Genomic DNA, 19614 nt, shown 5'->3' with positions numbered 1-19614 from the left:
CGACAAACACTATCCTTATGGAATAACCGACCGCATTTTCCCACTAGAGTACGGCAGTATCGCTAAATAATATTCCATACATGTCCATACTAGGCTACTAAATGTACTTTTTCAGTCAGTTCTAAATTCTATCCGATCGTGACTTTCTGCTTACGTGCCGTTTTAACTGATCGTTAAATTGGAGGTCACCTACCTTAATGGTAAAAGGTTTTGTATCCCTCACGGAATCATTTATACGAATTTGTAAGGATCATGTTTCATTGAGATTTGACCACTTCAGATCAAATACTAGTATTCTGTAAAATGGCCGATACGTCCATGATGCAACGCGGGATGACGTGGAGATCGCAAATTCCGAACACGTCACCACACTGAGAAAATCACCCACTATAAATGCTTTTCAAAATCTGTATATAGAGCCTTTGATGAAAACGCGTTGAAACGTATGTTTTCTTGGACTATTGAGCAGTATTGTATTTTTGCGTTGACTGTTTTTATTCGATGTTTGTTGTTGTTATTGCTGTATGTATAAGGTCATTTTGATGATTTTCTTCTAAATAGATGTAATCTGTTTGAAAATAAATGCTGTTACTTTGAGAACAATCTGAGAACAAGTGATATCTGAATCTCTGAGTTATAGACAGAAAACCCATGGTCTCATTTTTGAGTTTGAAACAGGGGTAGAGAACCAATGGCTCGAAAGCAACATCTGGCTCTTTGATGGGTGTACTATATGGCTCTCCGGTAACCTGTGGTAAAACATAAGAACCGCTGGTGAGAGACCTAAGTCCCGAATGCACCAATGGGAGCGTCACGCCGGCACTGGGCCACCGACACTATTTCTAGCGCCTTTTTATATCATAATTTTTCATAAGAGTCAAATTCCCTACATGTCGGCGTTCTCATTAGACTCTTCTGCATGCGTACTTTCATTGATACTCATTGATTAGTGTCATATTATTTCAAAGTATAATCTCACCAACCTATAAACCAATTAACATTATTCACAGTAGTGATATATATTCCTTTCTTTTATAACTCAATTATTCTATTTGTTACAAACTCCACACTTATCTTGAAATGCATAGTCTACTCACTACTACACTCTAGTGGTCAAAATAGGTAAACAAGACAAACCCACTTATATTCAAAACTAACGCCCCCGTCTGTTCATGGGTTGGTGTGGAAGACCCCCGGACATTGCTCGGTCTCCCACCCGCACTCCCTGCTTGTTCTCATTTCTCATGTTAGAATTGACCTTGGGACGTCTAGGATCCGTCCCTTAGAGGGGATGTACTGTCAGGATTGTTATCAGCTGTGGCTAATTAGGTGATTAGGTTTTTTTTGGCTATTTAAGCATTATGGTTTTTATTGAATGTTTGTCGGATCGTCTGGTTTCATTCCCTGTGTTTCCACGTTTGTCATGCCGTTCACTTGACGACACGCCACGCTGCATGTTTCTTTTCTGTAGTTGTAAGTGATAAAGCCAAGTTGTTTATGTTATGTTTTTCCCGTTTATTAAACCAAGCAACAAGAGCAACATATCTGCCTCCCCTTTTCCATTTTCCTCGGCGACTCGGCACCTGGGTTCACCTTCCCCCCCGATCGCGTTGCACTACGCGACGGGATCGTAACAGTATAACACAAAAAACAAATAAGAGTGGATAGAGCTACTGCACCGGCGGCCGCCTAACGGTGCCATCCATCTTGGGGAAAAAATCCGGGGCCTCAACAGCATCCCTATAAAGAACAGCTAACCCTTGCCTCTCATGAACTCCTCTTTTGCTCCGCTTCACAGGGCCCGCATTTTTACCAAGTTGGACCTCTATAACACCTACATGTAGTCCGCATTTTGGAGGAGGATGAATGAAGGACAGTCTTCACCACCTCTTTGTGCCATTTTGAGTTTCTGGTGATGCCTTTCGGGCTCTGCAATGCACCAGCAGTTTCTAGGCTCTCAAAAATGATGCCCTTCGAGACAAGCTTGATCAGTTCATGATTGTTCATCATTATTTTTTTCAAGCACTCTCACAGGACACAATCAACACATGCTACAGGTATTGCAATGCCTGTTGTAGAACCGCGTTTAAATGAAGGCACATAAATGCAAGTTTCATGTTGCACAGCCCACCTTCTTCAGGTTTGTCGTGGCCAACAGGGAGCAACGGATGGACCCTACAATGGCGAGTGTTGCTCAGTGGCCCAAGCCTGAATGTAGGAAGGAGCTACAGCATTCTTTGAGGTTCGAAAATTTCTGTAGGCTGTTTATCAGGACTATAGCCGCATTGCCACGCTCCTCACGGCACTCACATCAAAAAATCCCTGTTCCATTGGTCAGAGGCAGCATGAGCCTCTTTTGGTGATCATAAGGCCTGTTTCACCTCATCTTGCACACCAGGACCCTAATCTACAGTTCATTGTGGAGGTGGATGCCTCCGAGGAGGGTGTTGGCGCTGTCACTTCTCAGCGCAGACCAGAGACCGGGGGGATGGAAATGTGCACCCTTGCACTTTCTAGGCTGACTCTGGCGGAATGCAATCACGGCATTGTGGACTCTGAATTGCTTGCTGTGAAACTAGCTGTAGAAGGAAGAGTGGTGGCATTCCTGGAAGGGGCTAATCACCCATTTGTGGTTTGGACTGACCACAAGAATTTAGAATACAGTGTTCCCTCGCTACTTTGTGGATCAGCTACCTCGGAAAAAACAAATACAAAAATACAAATATTACATTGAAACAACATATTTTACAGTTTTTTTGTTATAACATGAATTTCACTCTCTCTACCCGTATTCTATATGGTGTACTGTATACAGGGGGATAAAAAATAATAATAATTTAAAAAAAATAAAAAATATGCACTGTCTCACATTTTCCAAACGGCAGATTCTGTGGAGTAGCCCACAACCATCTTACCACCCTCCTGTTTAGGGGCAGATATGAGGACTGACTCCAAGATGCGGAATCTGACCCCAGAGAAGGTCACATCTCTTTCGTGTATAACAGATATCTGCAAGGACTGGGCGGAGGGTTGCATTTTATTCAATGTTTTTTTCCATCACTCAGCACGAATCGCGTAGCGATGGCTAGTACGAGGAGTACTACTTCTCGTTGGCAAGTAGTCGTGCCTTATCCTATTGTGAGGACATTTGTGTGCCTCATTTTCTGAATATTTTGAAGGGAATACAAATGGAAACAGCCCATCGATAGTGAAAGTCCGGATGGAGCCTGGGCAAACGGTCAACCCGGCAGAAAGGTATAAAAATGTAAAACAAAATTAGAATTAAATTTAGTGTAAGGTTAGATTAAACTTATTTTTGAGTATGTCTGCATCATAATCCAAGTTCAGTCAAATTTGTTTATTTTATATTATTATATATTCACCAGTGTAAAAAGTCTCCCCCAATTGCCCTCTATGTCCTTCTCTCTCTAACCTACGTGAAATCCGTCTAATTTTAGTTCTATTATACACATTTTAGTAATATTAAACCACTAGTTATGTGTTACTTTGTTAATAAATGGGGAATTGGAAGAAATAAAAAAATTCCAATCCAATATTCTGTTTTTGGTGTTTTTTCAGAGGGTTGGAACGAATTAATTTGTTTGGGAAACGTTCATCCGAGTTATAAAAATATCGACATACGAGCTCAGTCCCGGAACGAATTAAGTCCATATCTCGAGGTATCACTGTATTTTGAGACAGATGAAGAACATTTGCGCTGGGCAAGGAAGGCAGTTTCAATGCCAATCATGTATAACCGTATTTCTTTTCAAACATTATTAGGCACATTCGATTATTTCGTGATTACATTATTGATTTAAAAGTGTATTTTGAGTGTCACACATTAATAAAGTGTATTTAAATGTTCTTTCTTGTTGGTCCTGATTCACATAAGGATTCTGAAGTCCATATAACATTTTTTGTTGCCAGTCAAACCGATTTATGTAATCTTAGGTTGAAATTTTTCCATGCAATTGGCTAGCAACCAAACACATTTACCAGAAATCATATTTACCCCTTTGTGCTGCCCATAATTGGCTGGGATAGGCTCCAGCACCCTCATCAACTTTGTGAAGAAAATCAAAATGATTTTTCTTAAGTAATCTCATCTAATTTTCTGAACCGCTTTATCCTCCTTACGGTTGCGTGGGGTGCTGAAGCAAATCCCAGCTGTCTCCGGGCCAGAGGCGGGGGACACCCTGAATCAGTGGCCAGCCTGTTGTAGGGCACAAGGAGACGGACAACCACGCACACTCACACCCATGCTTAAGGGCAATTCAATGTCCAATCAGCCTACCATTCAAGTTTTTGAAATGTGGGAGGAAACCCACACAGGCCGAGGAGAACATGCAAACTCCACACAGGTGGACATGACCTGGATTTGAACCCAGGACCCCAGAGCTGTGAGGCCGTCGTGCCACCCGTTTTTTGTGGTTGTTGTTGTTGTCACAAATATTCGGATGTCAAATTGGGCAAACAAAAGTTTTAGTCGCGTGGTCCGTAAATGGGCCCCAGAGTCACATGTTTGACATCACTATTCTACTATATGTATTTTTAAAAAGCATTCTTGGTAAAAATAAATGTGAATGAAGGGGTTAAAAAAAAGCAATTTTAGCTCATCTCGGCATCCCCGCCCACTGGTCCAATCAGAGAAAACAGGTGTGCTAATGAAGGCGCTCGATGAGACTTCAGCGTGATTTTGCTGCTAACGGCTCAGCTCAACCTTCCGGCTGCCCAGGTGGTTCCTTTTTAGTTTAAGTCATGTTGGTGATGTCGTGCCTCATGTGGATATTTTATGGCAGCCTGGCAGTGGGTGGTCCGGTTCATCACTTGAGTTGGTCAGAAGCGGTAAAACCGCTTGTAAGAAACGAAGCCTTGCAATCTCCCTTTTACCACCTGCCGGTGTTCTGGCACGCACCACAGCCGCTTGTAGCCAAAGAGTTGTTCCGGCCCACTCCCACCCAAAGCTCGGTACCTTCGGAACTGTCTGCGTTGTTGTTCCCCGCGCAGACTACGCAGTACCACATTGCAGCCCAGGAACAACGTACGCGCCCGGTGGAAGTTTGGTGTGGCTCCAGGGAAATAGTTGTGCGAGTAGACCGCTTCAAGTTTCGCGCTTGGCCAAATCCAGCACTGTACAGACTGGGTTCGTGTCAGCCCACCAAGGTGTCTTCACACTTTCTGATTTTCGACCACGCTTTGACCGACCCCTGTGTCTCGGCAACTCAGGTATACACTTAAGGCACACTTCACGTTCCTTTGTCGCAAATAGTTTGGATGTTTATTGCTGTCAAACAACGTTTTAAATGTAAATTTCCCTCTTTTACCAACAACCATAGCATACTCTGTGTCCTGGGCTGACAGTGAATGAGGTGAAACAACAATACATTTTAAATAGATGTTCACAGTCGACCACGTGTCAAAGTGGCGGCCCGGGGGCCAGATCTGGTCCGCCACATCATTTTGTGTGGCCCAAGAAAGTAAATCATGAGTGCCGACTTTCTATTTTAAGATCAAATTAAAATGAAGAGTATAGATGTACATTAAATTTCCTGATTTTCCCCCTTTTAAATCAATAATTGCAATTTTTTTCTGTTTTAGTTCAAAAAGCATTTTGTAAAATCTAAAAACGCTAAAATAAACTGTTTTAGATCTATAAAAAAACTGAATATTCAGGGCTTTTAATCCAGTTCTTTTAATCCAATTATAATTTTAAAAATCTAAATATTATATCTTATATGGTCCGGCCCACATAAAATCGATGTCAATGTGGCCCGCGAACCAACCCGAGTCTGATACCCTTGCTGCAGTGTAGATCATTGTATCCAAAAAGGTTAGAGTGGCTCATACTAAAAATAACTGCTACATTTTATTACACATAGCTTAAAGCTAATTTATTTTGCTATTTTTATTCTCAAGAAAATTTTATTTCTTCTATTTTTAAAGATGGAGTTCACAACTTTTTTGTGCATGTTTTGTGCCAAATTTCACTACCAATTGTGTTAATCGATAAAATGGTAGCAGCTTTTTTTAATGGACTATATAGTATTAAGGAAGTCAAACACCCACCTAAATTATTAATCTATAAAAATCAGTCATTTTATTTTAGTTTCGAGTGATGATGTTGGATAAAATTCCAAATCTGGATAAATAAACCATGTCTAAGAGTCAACTTCCATGTTAAGTTTGCATTTTTTTTAAAATTCATTTGCATGAGTTGGAAAGTCATGCATTACATTTACTTGTGTTACTAGAAGTCGTTCTGGTGAGTAACTTGTGTTTTTTTGATTAGTGGCATTTTACTCTTAAGTGAATTCTCTTTATATTGATTTGCTGAAGTACATCCTAAAACTAGTTACAAAGGCCCTGGGCAAGGATGGTGGAAACATTTTAAATTTGACAACATTTTTGAGACAACCACCCATAACTGTGTGACAAAGCTAAGGTATATTACAATATCAATATAAAACTGTCTTTAAATAGTGATTCCTGGTAAATGTGTTTGGATAAAAAAAGAGAAGAATGTCTAAAATCCTCAACATGTTTGTAGAAATTGTTTGAAGCCAAATGTGATAAAATGTGGTTATTTTCACCATGGCCCACTGAACAAACATGCACTAAATATGGCATGAGGTTGCTTTGCAGACAAGGCCACAATGCTGCAGACCTGTTTTCATTATTACCATATTTATTCGTGTATTACGTGCAAAGTTTTTTACCAAAAAACTGAAGCAAAGTTTGGGTGCACGTTATACATGCACGTCTTCGCTTTTATGAGCAAATCCCAGTGAAAAGGACCTTCCCCCGGTCAAAGTCCCCTCTGGAGCCGTTATAAAGGGAGATGTAAAACCTGTCTTTTCCGCCAGATGACGAGGGAGAGCCCGTTCTATTTAGCCCAAAGAATGTACATATATATCCCCCTTCTCAGTGGATATGATCTACATTCTTTTACAAAAGCCATCCCTCTCCAAATAACATTTGGCAAGTTTATAGGGGAGATCGAATTTTAAAAAGTTGCTCCAGGGGCAGGAGCAGCCACTCACTCGAGTCCCCAGTGAGTGCTATCCTCGCTCAGGAAGAATGGAATCACTTGTTTAAATCTGATGATGACTAATCCGAATTTCAAAAATGTTAAATAATATGATGATGAATTTAAGGATTTAAAATTGTAAATTCCATTTGAGAATTGTGTTAATGCTGTTCGTTAGTTTAACCAGGTTTCCGTGCCACATGTTGTGGATAAATGTTTTGTCATGGTGACGCGTGTTCAGCATTTACCAGTTACCAGTATCGGTGCATTCTATGATGTGATCTGAGAAAAAGTGGGAAAAAAATTACACCAATTTTTTTGTCGCAAATAAAGGCTGCGCGTTATTCAGGTTGTGCACGTTATTCTCGAATAAATACGGTTTTCACCACCATGGGGGAATGTAAAGAAAGGCTTATAAATAGCTATACCGTATAGCCACAGCAAGACCATAATGAGTAAAAATCTGTCACTTTTCCAACGCAGCTGTTGTGAAGCTTTTGAAAAATGTTAATTTTTATTTTACCCTTTTCAGGTGGTTGCTGGTGGTCTACTGGTGTATTCTTGTGCTCTTTATTATACCCCACCACCGCAGGACTATATAATTCGTGTTCTACCGTTTAATCTGCCCCTCCACTGCTATTATAACAGGTATTATCCCTTATTTCTGCACTATTTTATAGTAGTTGACATTTTAGCAAGTGGGCTTTCAAATTTAAATAGTTTGAGAGTAGGGAAGTAACTGTACTCCTTAATACCTTCAGCATTATTATCTGTTTGTTCATGACATTCCTTTTTATTACAGGTTTCATTACTCTTACCAAGTTGGCTACACACCTCAGATGCAGCACACAACATTCAGAAAGAGTCTCCGAACAAAACTCAGTTTCAGCCTAACAGTTTGCAACGGTAAGCAAAGAAATATGTATGCTCCATTGATACTCTTGCAGTTTACACACTATCCACCCTTTTTGGGTCGCAACCTAACTAATTGGTTGGTGTACACAAAATGATAAGGTGTATTTTAGTTGGGGGGTACTTCCCCACCCAAAGATGTCACTCGTGCTGCCTTCAAACCAGTTGCGTTTTGTCACGCTACGTGGCGTTCGCGCTGCCCCTTCACCAAATGCTGTTCTGTGTACACACCTTTTCTTCGACAAAAGTTGTAGTCCACATACCCTGAAACTTCCTGTTCACGTAGCGTAAAAATAAGTGATAAGGACTTCAAACTCGTTATTTAGACTTTTTTTTCGCCTAATACCGCTTCAATCACTTAATATTATGCCCAGGGCTGACGGCATGTTCTGAGGACAGGGGAGGCTTGGCCCCTCCGAGGAGCAAAGGATGGAAATTAATGTAGTAAAGATTAAGCATTGATAAAAATCTCAAAAACAAGAACTGGGTAATAACTTTTGTACAGATTTTGTAGCTATATGTTTTTTTGCTCATTGACAGCATAAGCCTATTATGCTAAATAAAAACCATGCGATTCCCTGTTTGAGTGGATTTAAGTTACTCTACTCCAAACTCAATAACCTCACCTGTTAGAAAATTAATAATACACGTACATAAAGCCCTTTTACCCCACTTTGTGTAACCACTATTGACCAAACAATCACGTTTGACATTATTGCCAAATACCCTGCCTGCATGGAAAGGTAAATAGTGCATTCTCGTTGACTGAATGTTCCAATCAGTTGTGCTTTTTGAGTCACTTCGCTTCTGTGCACCATCACTATCTTGAGGGTAGCACTTTAATTTTACCTGTTTAGGACCTTTCTTTACCACGTAACTGAGTTGGAGATGATTTCTACCTACAGTGATGAATACTTTTCTGAAAAAACATTTGTCTCATTTTCTGAACCGCTTTAACCTCAGAGTCGTGGGGAGTGCTGGAGCCTATCCCAGCTGACTCCGGGCCAGAGGCGGGAGGGGCACACTCAATTGGTGGCCAGCCGATCGCAGGGCACTCAGGAGACGGACAACTATGCACACGCACACCTATACCTCAGGGCAATTTAGGGTGTCCAATTGGCCTATCGTGCATGTTTTTGGAATGTGGGAGGAAACCGGAGTACCTGGAGGAAACCCACGCAGGCCCAGGGAGACCACGCAAACTACACAAGTGGACCGACCCTGGATTTTAATCCAGGACCCCAGAACTGTGAGGCCGACACACTAACCACTCGCGCTACCGGGCCGTCCCATTTGTATTTTCATAATTGCCATTTCCCTCAATTCCATCCACCTGCTGCTCTGTTTGGCTTTGTGCAGCTAATGTACGTGTCATAGAATACATGGAACAGACTTTCAGTGCTGTGGAGCGACCCAATGCACGGTCAAGTGGAATAGACTTGGTAACAGCAGTGAAGAACGGTTTAGTATGAAGTTGCTGTTGTATTTGTGTGTGTATAATCTATTGAATGTATTTTTATCAGCCGAGTGGGAACCCCTCTCTCCGGAACACTCATTTGCCTTGGGGGAGCCAGTGAATTTTGTGGCCCAGACAGGAAGCCTCTTGCCAGGGGAGATGCTTTTTGTTGACTCATGCCATGTGACGCCTTCCAAAGACCCGATTAGCATGCCCAAAGTTGCTCTCATCACGAATTATGGGTGTGTCTCTAGTAAGAACATAAACTTAGAACAGTTGATCAAAGTTATTAGTTTTTAAGTTACATTAAATGAAGCACTTGGGCATTGATTTTGCAGCTGTATGACCGACAGTGAGAGACAAGGCAGTTCCTCCTACTTCTGGTCAAGGAGTGATAACTTGCTGAAGTTTTCCATGGATGCTTTTCTTCTCCGGACCGGCTCACAAGTGAGAAACCATATATTATCCATTTCTGAATTCCAACTATGTAATGACAACTAACACTTTGTATTATACGTTGTCGTGAAAAAGTGTTTGCCCCCTTCCTGATTACTGATTTTTACATATTTATCACACACGCACACACACACACAGGTTTCAGACTCTGGCCGGTCTACATGCCGAAAGACATTTAGCCGACTGACATCTGGCCGACAGCCAACTCACCGAAAGACGATCTAGCTGAACGTAGAATTAGCCAAACTATTTGGCCGACAGACTATCTAGCCGATGAACATTTAGCCGACGCGCTTGCCCCGCCCCCGGTCGTGTTTGTACAAGTTTTTCAACCTCGGCCCGCGGGCCAGATTCGGCCCGTTACTGATAACATTCATTTAGAATAAGTTACAAATAACAACATTCATTTAGAATAACAAGGACATTTATTCATGGCCAAACAAGAAAAGGAGTTATAACAGTAGATACTGTAATTTACACCAGAATAGAACACATTGAGATTAATCTTTGAATTAAGGTTCTCAGCAAATCATTTTGAATATATATTTCCTAAAATATTGGTAAATTATTTAAAATTTAAATATATTTAACAAGTATAAATTTCCGCGTATCTCGAACTCCAAGGAGTTTTCAATTAAACAACTACAAGTTCAAATATGGTGCTGCTGCTTAATAAAAATATTCCTAAATACTCTTCCCATGACAAGAGTATTCAGGAATATTTTGTATATTTATAATATTTATAATGTGCTAAAATCGTGCGGAAAACAGCATTTAATGATTAAATACAGATACTAGAGCTCTTTGGAAGTTTAAACCGAGTCCAGGCTAGTGATTTCCCTGGTAAAAGACAGCCAGGGACGTAACCGAAAGACCGGCGACCAAAAGACCGGCGACCAAAAGACCGGCGACCAAAAGACCGGCGACCAAAAGACCGGCGACCAAAAGACCGGCGACCAAAAGACCGGCGACCAAAAGACCGGCGACCAAAAGACCGGCGACCAAAAGACCGGCGACCAAAAGACCGGCGACCAAAAGACCGGCGACCAAAAGACCGGCGACCAAAAGACCGGCGACCAAAAGACCGGCGACCAAAAGACCGAGCACCATATTTTTTGTCTACCCAATCTTGAACTGAGTTTCTGCAAAAAATTATAACCATAAAGGATGACTTCAACACGGTAAGAAAAAAAACAAGAGATCCCTTTTTCAGGTGTGCAGCAACAAAATAAGATTGCAAACAAGTAGTTTAGATAAGGTATTTTACATGAATATATGAATAAACCAATGCAATAAATTAGGCTATTTTAGTGGTGATTTGTTGGACATTTGTTTTTTTACTTCAAGGTTTGTTCCAGTAGTGTTAAAATGATCTGTGAAGTATCGATATATTTTTGCATTAATCCTATGGATCATTTACCATAACGATTTAACTGCCATAGCAAAACATTAACCAAATCTGAATTTTTACCCGATTTTTGAAAAAGTCCGATCAGGAACATTTTGAATAGTGAATGTAATAGAATTTACTCTAGTTTTTTTGTGCATAGGTACTGTACCTACATTGTTCAATGTCAGTTGGTGCCACCACTTCCCACACAGCCAAGTCTTGTAACTATAATCAGTCCACTAGAAGGTAAGTCCCCTAGGGTCAAAATCATTGGAAAGTTTTACTTACAGGGACTGGAGAATTATTAGGTAAGAGTATTTTCACCACGTCCTCTTTATACACATTGTCTTACAATATAGCTAAGCTACAGTTGTGGTCAAAAGTTTACGTACACTTGTGAAGAACATAATGTCATGGTTTTCTGGAGTTTCCGGTTATTTATACAACTCAGATTTTTCTCTGATAGAATGATTGGAACAGATACTTTTTTGTCACAAAAAAACATTCATGAATATTTTTTTATGACTTTATTATGGGTTAACAGAAAACTTTTTAAAATCTGCTGAGTCAAATATATACTTACAGCAACACGGGTTAGCAATTTTGGTGACATAGAAAGTTGTGTTAGTGAAATGAGCTTCATAGCATGGCCGCTTAACTTCTTGAGAGATTGAGTGACTACAGCTGATGACTTCTCTGATGCTATTTAAATAGGGCTCATTGGATTCAAACGCTACAATGGGAAAGTCAAAGTAGCGCAGCATGGATCTGAAAAAGCGAATCCTTGACTTGAACAAGTCAGGAAAGTCCCTTGGAGCCATTTCAAAGCAGGTGCAAGTTCCAATAGCAACAGTGCAAACAATTGTTTGTAAGTATAAAGTGGCACTGTTTTGTCACTGCCACGATCAGGAAGAAAACTCAAGCTATCACCTGCTGCTGAGAGAAAATTGGTCAGGAGGGTGAGTATTCAACCGACAATCACCAAAAACCAGATCTGCCAAGAATTAGAAACTGCTGGAACTTAGGTGTCAGTGTGCACAGTCAAGCATGTTTTGTATCTCCATGGACTGAGAGGCTGTCGTGCAAGAAGGAAGCCCTTGCTCCAAAAGCGTTATCTTAAGAGTCGACTGAGATTTGCTGCGGATCACATGGACAAAGATAAGACCTTCTGGAGGAAAGTTCTGTGGTCTGATGAAACTAAAATCGAGTGGTTTGGCCACAATGCCCAGCAATATGTTTGGAGGAGAAAAGGTGAGGGTTTTAACCCCAAGTACACCATGCCTACTGTCAAGCACGGTGGTGGTAGTATTATGCTGTGGGGCTGTTTTGCTGCCAATGGAACAGGTGCTTTACAGAGAGTAAATGTGCTAATGAGGGAGGATTACCTTCATATTCTTCAAGATAACCTAAATTCATCAGCCCTAAGTTTGGGTCTTGAGCACAGTTGGGCGTTCCAACAAGACAATGACTCCAAACACGCATCAACGGTGGTAATAGAATAACTAAATCAGGCTAGAATTAAGGTTTTCGAATGGCCCTCCCAAAGTCCTGACTTAAACCCCATTGAGAACTTGTGGACAAAGCCGAAGAAACAAGTCCATGTCAAAAAGCCATCAAATTTAACTGAACTGCACCAATTCTGTTAAGAGAAGTGGTTAGAGATTCAACCAGAAGCTTGCCAGAAACTTGTGGATGGCTACCAAAAGTGCCTAATTGAAGTGAAAATGGCCAAGGGACATGTTACCAAATATTTGCGCTGCTGGATGTATATTGTTGACCGAGCAGATTTGATCACTGTTTTTCTGTTGACCCATAATAAAGTCATAAAAGAACTAAACGTCATGAATGTTTTTTTGTGACAAAGAAGTATCTGTTCCAATCACTCTATCAGAGAGAAGAAATAGTTGTAGAATTAACTGGACACTCAAGAGAGCCATGACATTGTTCTTCACAAGTGTATGTAAACTTTTGACCCCAACCGTATATAGGCTTGAAAGCCCACATCCAATTCAGCATATCAGATGATGTGCCTCTCTGTTAATGATGAGGCACGTGGCTTAATGACATCAACATTCAACACCCTATATTAGGTGTGCATAATTAAGCAACTTCCTTTCCTTTGGTGAAATGAACTAGAAGAGGGACTTGACAGACTCAGAAGTCAAAAATAGTGCGATACCTTAGAGGGAAACGGCACTCTCAAAATTGTGTGAGCAATCCAGCATTTAATTCTAAATAGTCAATATGGTCGCAAGAAGCCTGTGGAAAAACAGCACAAAATAAACTGCCTTAGAAAAGTCAAGCATGCAGCCACCAGTTTGTGGCACAAAAGTGCACAAGGTGTGCAATACTCCGTACCCTGTTATGCTTCCATGATACAATCCATTTTAGCAATTGATTGGGGATGTATTTTGGCATAACAGCATGGGCCAAAATACTGATCGTTAGAAATGCACGTATCAGTTTATACAGGAAGACATGCAATTAGTGTACAAAGGCCCAAAATCCTGGAATGGATTGAAAACTGTGCAGTACTGGAGAGGCACTGAATCCTGGCTTAAAAATTGAGCACTCTACCATATTCTAAACGACCTGTATTTCTTTCCTCCGGTAAATGAAAATGAAAAATGAAAATCAGGCATGGGCATTGTCGTCATCATTGACTTGACAAAAAGCCTAGTAGTCATCATACCCTCAGCAGCGTATGACGAAATTGTATAGTGCTTTTCCATAAGTTCGTCTTCCCAGGCAAGACACATTTATGACATGTATGACATATTCATACTTGTTAGCTCTCCGCCTTGAGCGCCATCAATCCGGCGACTGCAAGTTGCCTCACCGATGCCAACAAGAATAAGATGGATCACTTACCTCTCTCAGTCTTTATACTTACCCTCCCTCAGTCAGCCTGTGGAAGGCAGATCCATACCAAACGAACTTCCGGTTACTTCATTGCGACTTAATTTCATAGAAGGGATTTGTGTTGTCGTCACGTCACGTGTTGCTGCAGGTTCAGAGTCCTGATGGCTGTTGGGAAAAAGCTGTCCTTGAGCCTGTTTGTCCGTGCTTTGTAGGACCTGTAGCATCTGCCAGATGGAAGCAACTGGAATAGGCCGTGTCCAGAATGGTATGGGTCCCCAACAATGGACCCGGCTTTTCTGAGGTACTGGGGGTTGGCAATGTCTTCTAGTGATGGCAGAGAGCATCCGACGATCTTCTGGGCAGTGTTTATCACCCTCTGCATGGCTTTTTTGTCTGCTGCCGTGCTTCCGGCATACCACACTGTAATGCCGTAAGTCGGGATGCTTTCCACAGTGGCTCTGTAGAAGGTTGCCAGAAGCTTGGTGTCCAATTTGTCCCTTCTCAGTACCCTGAGAAAGTGGAGTCGTTTCTGGGCCTTTTTCACTACCACTGTGGTGTTTGTAGACCAGGAGGGCCTAGCCGTGACATGGACTCCCAGAAATTTGAAGGATTGGACCCTGTCTACACATACTCCGTTAATGAGGAGTGGGGCCAGGTTCGTGCTGCGTTTGCGAAAGTCCAGGATAATTTCTTTAGTAAGGTGCTTTTGGTAATTTTTATGTTGGTTATATTTTGAGGAAACGAAGTCCGCAAAAGAGTGTATAGATTCTTTCAGAAAGAGTGCATTTAGCCAAAGCACCTTCGAAGGTGGGCGGTATGGAAGATGAGTGAATGATACCTGTAGTACATCTTGTGTGTTTTGTGTTAACCCAGCTGTCTTCGGGTGAAAGACAGGCTACATCCTAGACTGGTCACCAGTCAGTCGTAGGACACGCAGATACACGACCACTCACTCATAATTCCAGTGCCACCTAGTGGGTATCAAACCCAAACTGCCTGCACCAAAGTCAATCAGTAAGGCAATGACACACGCGCACACACGCATTGACGTGCAGTTCTAGGCAACGTTATGATCAAAATTTTGTTCGTCTAAGAAATGGGCGGAGAGGTTCAGTGAAGGTAGTTCACATATATTAATTGGTATTAAGTTCCAGGAATGTGCGGGGAGGACCAAGGTGCTTTGGCTGAAAACACTCTTTTTGAAGGGAACTACACAGTTGCCTCGGTAGCCAGCCCTTGTTGGTATGTTGGAATGTTTTTGTACAAAATGTTGCAGTGGAGGAGGAGCTTGGTGTTTTAATTGGTTTTAGTGTTGTTTTGCAAGCTGATGACCTACTTGTTAGGCAGTAAATCATGTCTGATAAGATCATTGTGTCAAAATATAATTTCACGGTCTCAGGTGTTAGTTTTTAAAGAACCTATCATTGGAAAAATTGAATTGAATTTACCATGTTTTTTATCTGTCATTTAGACAAGTTGAGAGTCAAACGTGATTCCTAGGTTAAATTCTTGGACTTCATAGTGTTTTTCCTTGGGCAAAAACATTGGGGTCCCTGTATTTGTTTCTCATTTTAAGAAGTACATACCGACAGTCTTAGATATGTTTACGTGTTTAAGTTTTAATGTTGGCTTCTGAAAAACGAAACGGAAATTTACATTTTAAGATTAGCCGCATTGTAAGGTAGGAAATTGCTTCTGTTTGTGTAAAATAAAAGATTTATGCGTAACTGTCATGAGCTTTGAATTTTGCTTTCCATTGTTATTATTGTTTATTGTCACTGTCAATCTCATTGAGCAGAAACCAAAAAATAACGCATGTTTTGATTTTAGACTTGTATGGCTGCCGTTTTGTTTGTATAGGTGGGAGGAGCTAGATTCACCACTGTCAACTTGTTCCTGCTGTGAATCCATCTGTGGTGACAAGCAGGACTGTAAGTTACTCAAATATATGCTTTCATTTCTCATGTAAAGACCACACACATTTTATACCTTGATTGGTAAAGTGAAAAACTGTTGCTAGCCTCACCTGTAAAGTTTTAAGAGTTAGTTTTCTGTCCTCCACAGCTGTGAAGGCCATCGTGAGCAGTCCTGTCTTAAACACTCACTACCTGGATGAAGAATGGTCAAACATCAAGCCTTTACCTCCAAAATCAGTAGAGGAAGAAGAAAGGGGCCAACAAAATCTCTTTCGGGAGTCTCGCACACTACTAAAAGTGCCGAAGCCAGACAATAAGACAGAAGAGATTGATGATGGTGACAAGACTTTCCCGTTTCCGTATGAAGGGGAAGAACTAATGTCTAGTTCAGTGGTCAGCATGTCGATGAAAATGAATGAAAGTACACACACAACATCAGATGGCACTATTATCATGAAACATGGCACGGAAGATGTGTCTGAGAGAGGAGAAATCACTTTAGCTTATAGTAGCTCAAACAGTGGTTTATTCACTGCTAACAGTGCCACTCCAAAGGTTGTTTCTAAAAACACAATTTCAGTTGCTCACAATTCCAGCATTGTTAGCAGTCTTATTCCTTCAAAAAACATTTCCACAGACTTGATTCCAATTGCTAAACTGTGCTCCAATGAAAAGAGTTGCCAACCAAAGAATGATACAGTCAAGGTTAAACAGAGCAACGCAAGTGCTGGATATACTTCTTCTACTCCGACCGCTGCAGCTGATCCCATTAGACTGGAGATACAAGCTAGAGAAGAGTCTCCTAAAGATAAAATTGATTTTGATTTACAATCAGCCAAGACCTATTCCAAGTCTTCAGATGAATCTGGTAACAAACAACTAAAAAGGATAGAAGAGCAAGCAGATTTCTATGTTAACAGAAAAGGACTTGATGAAGAAGATCAGTTCCAACATCCTAAAACCAGACAACCAGAATTCAGAGGCCAAGCATGTGTCGATGGTTCTGACTGTAATTCTGGAATTGAAGGTGAAGCGCTCAAGCACAGTCAGTTTGCCAATGCAGCTGCGACAGAGAGCAAATTTAGTGACACTTTAGGTTCTCTTACTGTTCAGGAAGGGGTTGGCAAATCTCAGCACACCTCTGTGATGATAATCACAAGCAAAGTGCATGAAAAGAGTCATCTGATAGAGTGGCCCATGGCAGAACATGGACTTTGGAATTGATAATTGACCAAGTGAGCTGTGCATGTAACAAAATCAATTGCAATATAAGAAAAAAATACTCTGTACCATGTATTGTCAGTAGAAAGTGTTGCCTGATTTGGGAAGTGTTGCAATAAATTGCATTATAATTCTACTTTTTATCCATGTCATTGATCGCCTGTAGTACGGTGTTTCCCAACCACTGTGCCGCGGCACACTGGTGTCAAAAAAATTTGTATATTGAAGGCCTTTATTGTCATCATACACAGCTGCGTATAAGGAAATAGGTGGAAAAATGAGGAACGCTTCACAAATTTGCGTGCCCTGATGGTCAAGTGTGACGTGGGAAAATTGCAAGAAGTCTGCTGCACCCTCCTTGGAGGAAGGAGTGCTTCCGCAGATACCTCCTCCCATCAGCTGTTAGGCTCTTTTGGAAAAAAATGGCTGAGTGTTAAGACCTACCGTATGCATGCATGTACATCTGTGTGTGTACGCGTACGTGCGCGTGCGTACGTACACGTAAATTTCAGCAACACGCTTATTTACTTATTACCAATCTATTTATGTCTAAAATGCCTTTCCTATTTCTGCATCCTCACCCTCTTGCTACTGTGACAACGAACTTTCCCGAATACGGGATGAATAAGGTTATCTAATACATACAATGTAATATTTCAAAGAGAGCAATTATTATGAATATAATGAGATTAAAATTGCACTTTTACAAAGATTAAAATTGAAATATGCTGAATGTTAAATTACAGATTCTTATTGTGAAAGTGATTTTGATGCATTTTTTTTCCTCTAACATCAACCTTAATTTGTTTGGTTTGTACGGCATCAACATTACACGACGCAAAGTCTGTGAGCAATTTTTTTTGTGTAATATTAGATTTACAGTTGTGGTCAAAAGTTTACATACACCTGTGGAGAACATAATGTCATGGCTCTCTCGAGTTTCCAGTTATATCTACAACTCTGATTTTTCTCTGACTGATTGGAACAGATAATTCTTTGTCACAAAAAAACATTCATGAAGTTTGGTTCTTTTTGACTATTATGGGTGAACAGAAAAAAGTGATTGGACTGGAGGTCGTTCAGGGTCTGCAGGCATCAACCTTCGGTGACATTAGGTTAGTGGGATAAATTAGATGTTGGAATATATTGGAGGTGTATGTGATTCTTGCCGATAAAACTTTGAGAATGACTACTGTTAATATAGGCAAAATAGTTTTAAATTAAAAGATTTTCCGATGGTGTGCCGCATCTCAAAAAAAGTTGCTGTTCTCTTTGCCTATGTGATTTGTAATTCTATTTCCCTCCTGGACCTGGTAAATTATGTAAAAATAAGACATGCTGTCAAACTTCCTAATTCAGGGGTGGCCAACTGCAATCCTCAAAAGCCCTATCCCAGGGGTGTCAAACTCCCTTTGGTCTGCGGGCCGAATACAGCTTAATTTGAGATCAAGTGGGCCAAACCAGTAAACTCATTGCCAAATTACATAGAACTAACAATAAGCCCACTTTTTTCCTTTGTATTAGTCACTAATACTAATAATTAGTGCAAAGAATGAGTAAATTATCAAAATGTTTATCAACAGAATTTTCCTTTTACATTATGAACAATATATAATGAACAAGAGAATAACATTCGAACATTAACAAATGTCAATTCATGTTGTCTGCACGTACTAAAACACTGCCCCTAGCGGATAATACAAGAACTACACATTTTAAAGAAAATTCATTTTTTTGTTGTTGTACAAAGCAGCTTTCTTCCCCGGGCCGCACCAACACACCAGCCCTTCTATCTTTTCTTTTCATTACTTTTTAACATTTTTGAATACATTCCTTTTTACTCTACTGTGCACATATAAGAACAAGTGGTGAATTTGCAAGAAAACTGTCTGAATCTGCCGTGTGACTGTGTGCGTGCGTATAGAACGTATATAGGCAAACTACGGCCCGTGTGCCACATTTGGACAACGCCCGCGGGCCGGATTAAAACGCCTCGCGGGCGTTGTCCCGATGCCCCCCCCCTTTCCGATGGGACCGTCACGCGGAAGCCAGTGACAGTAGCTCTGTCCACTCTTATTTTTTGTGTGTGTTTTATAGCCCCTTTATCTTTTTTAAATGACATTTTAATATTTCTTAATACAATTCTTTTCACTTGATTTTATACTTTTACGACGAGTGATGAGTATGTTAATACTTTAGTCCTTTTTTTCCGTTTATGTTACATATGTACTGCTAACAGATAGTTTTTTTTATATGTATCGTATCTTGTACTGACCCGGCGCATCTGTCAGATTTTTAAAGTCAATGTGGTCCCCAGGCCCAAAAGTTTGCCCACCCCTGGTCTAGTGTGTGAGATCGTGTGAAGTTGCGT

General features: G+C 40.7%; 2 protein-coding genes across 4 annotated transcripts in view; one reads left to right on the top strand and one right to left on the bottom strand.

Annotated features, from left to right (window-relative positions):
- The window catches only part of LOC144193019 (guanine nucleotide-exchange factor SEC12-like), an 18233-nt gene extending 17874 nt beyond the window's left edge, over window positions 1-359 (bottom strand). For all 3 annotated transcript variants that reach the window (XM_077711822.1, XM_077711823.1, XM_077711824.1), the window contains exon 1: window positions 194-359. The gene's annotated coding sequence lies outside the window, so the exon portion shown is untranslated. The remainder of the gene's footprint in view (window positions 1-193) is intronic.
- Window positions 360-4638: 4279 nt separating this feature from the next.
- On the top strand, window positions 4639-17379 carry LOC144193027 (uncharacterized). Its single transcript, XM_077711831.1, has 8 exons — window positions 4639-5229; window positions 7563-7678; window positions 7833-7936; window positions 9466-9640; window positions 9737-9845; window positions 11405-11490; window positions 15967-16037; window positions 16171-17379. Exons 1-8 carry the CDS (start codon window positions 4762-4764, stop codon window positions 17244-17246), a joined length of 2205 nt encoding a protein of 734 aa, XP_077567957.1. The 5' UTR covers window positions 4639-4761; the 3' UTR covers window positions 17247-17379.
- Window positions 17380-19614: the final 2235 nt, after the last annotated feature.

Source organism: Stigmatopora nigra, unplaced genomic scaffold, assembly GCF_051989575.1.
Source record: "Stigmatopora nigra isolate UIUO_SnigA unplaced genomic scaffold, RoL_Snig_1.1 HiC_scaffold_43, whole genome shotgun sequence".
In the NCBI taxonomy this organism is placed as follows: domain Eukaryota; kingdom Metazoa; phylum Chordata; class Actinopteri; order Syngnathiformes; family Syngnathidae; genus Stigmatopora; species Stigmatopora nigra.
Note: the sequence above shows the minus strand (reverse complement) of the source record. Positions and strands in the feature narration are given on the sequence as shown.

Coding starts and splice junctions, on each gene's coding strand:
- LOC144193027 (XM_077711831.1), top strand. CDS start 4,762: ATGTTGGTGATGTCGTGCCTCATGTGGATATTTTATGGCAGCCTGGCA. Junction 11,491..15,966: donor TATAATCAGTCCACTAGAAG/GTAAGTCCCCTA, acceptor TTGTTTGTATAG/GTGGGAGGAGCTAGATTCAC. Junction 16,038..16,170: donor CTGTGGTGACAAGCAGGACT/GTAAGTTACTCA, acceptor TGTCCTCCACAG/CTGTGAAGGCCATCGTGAGC.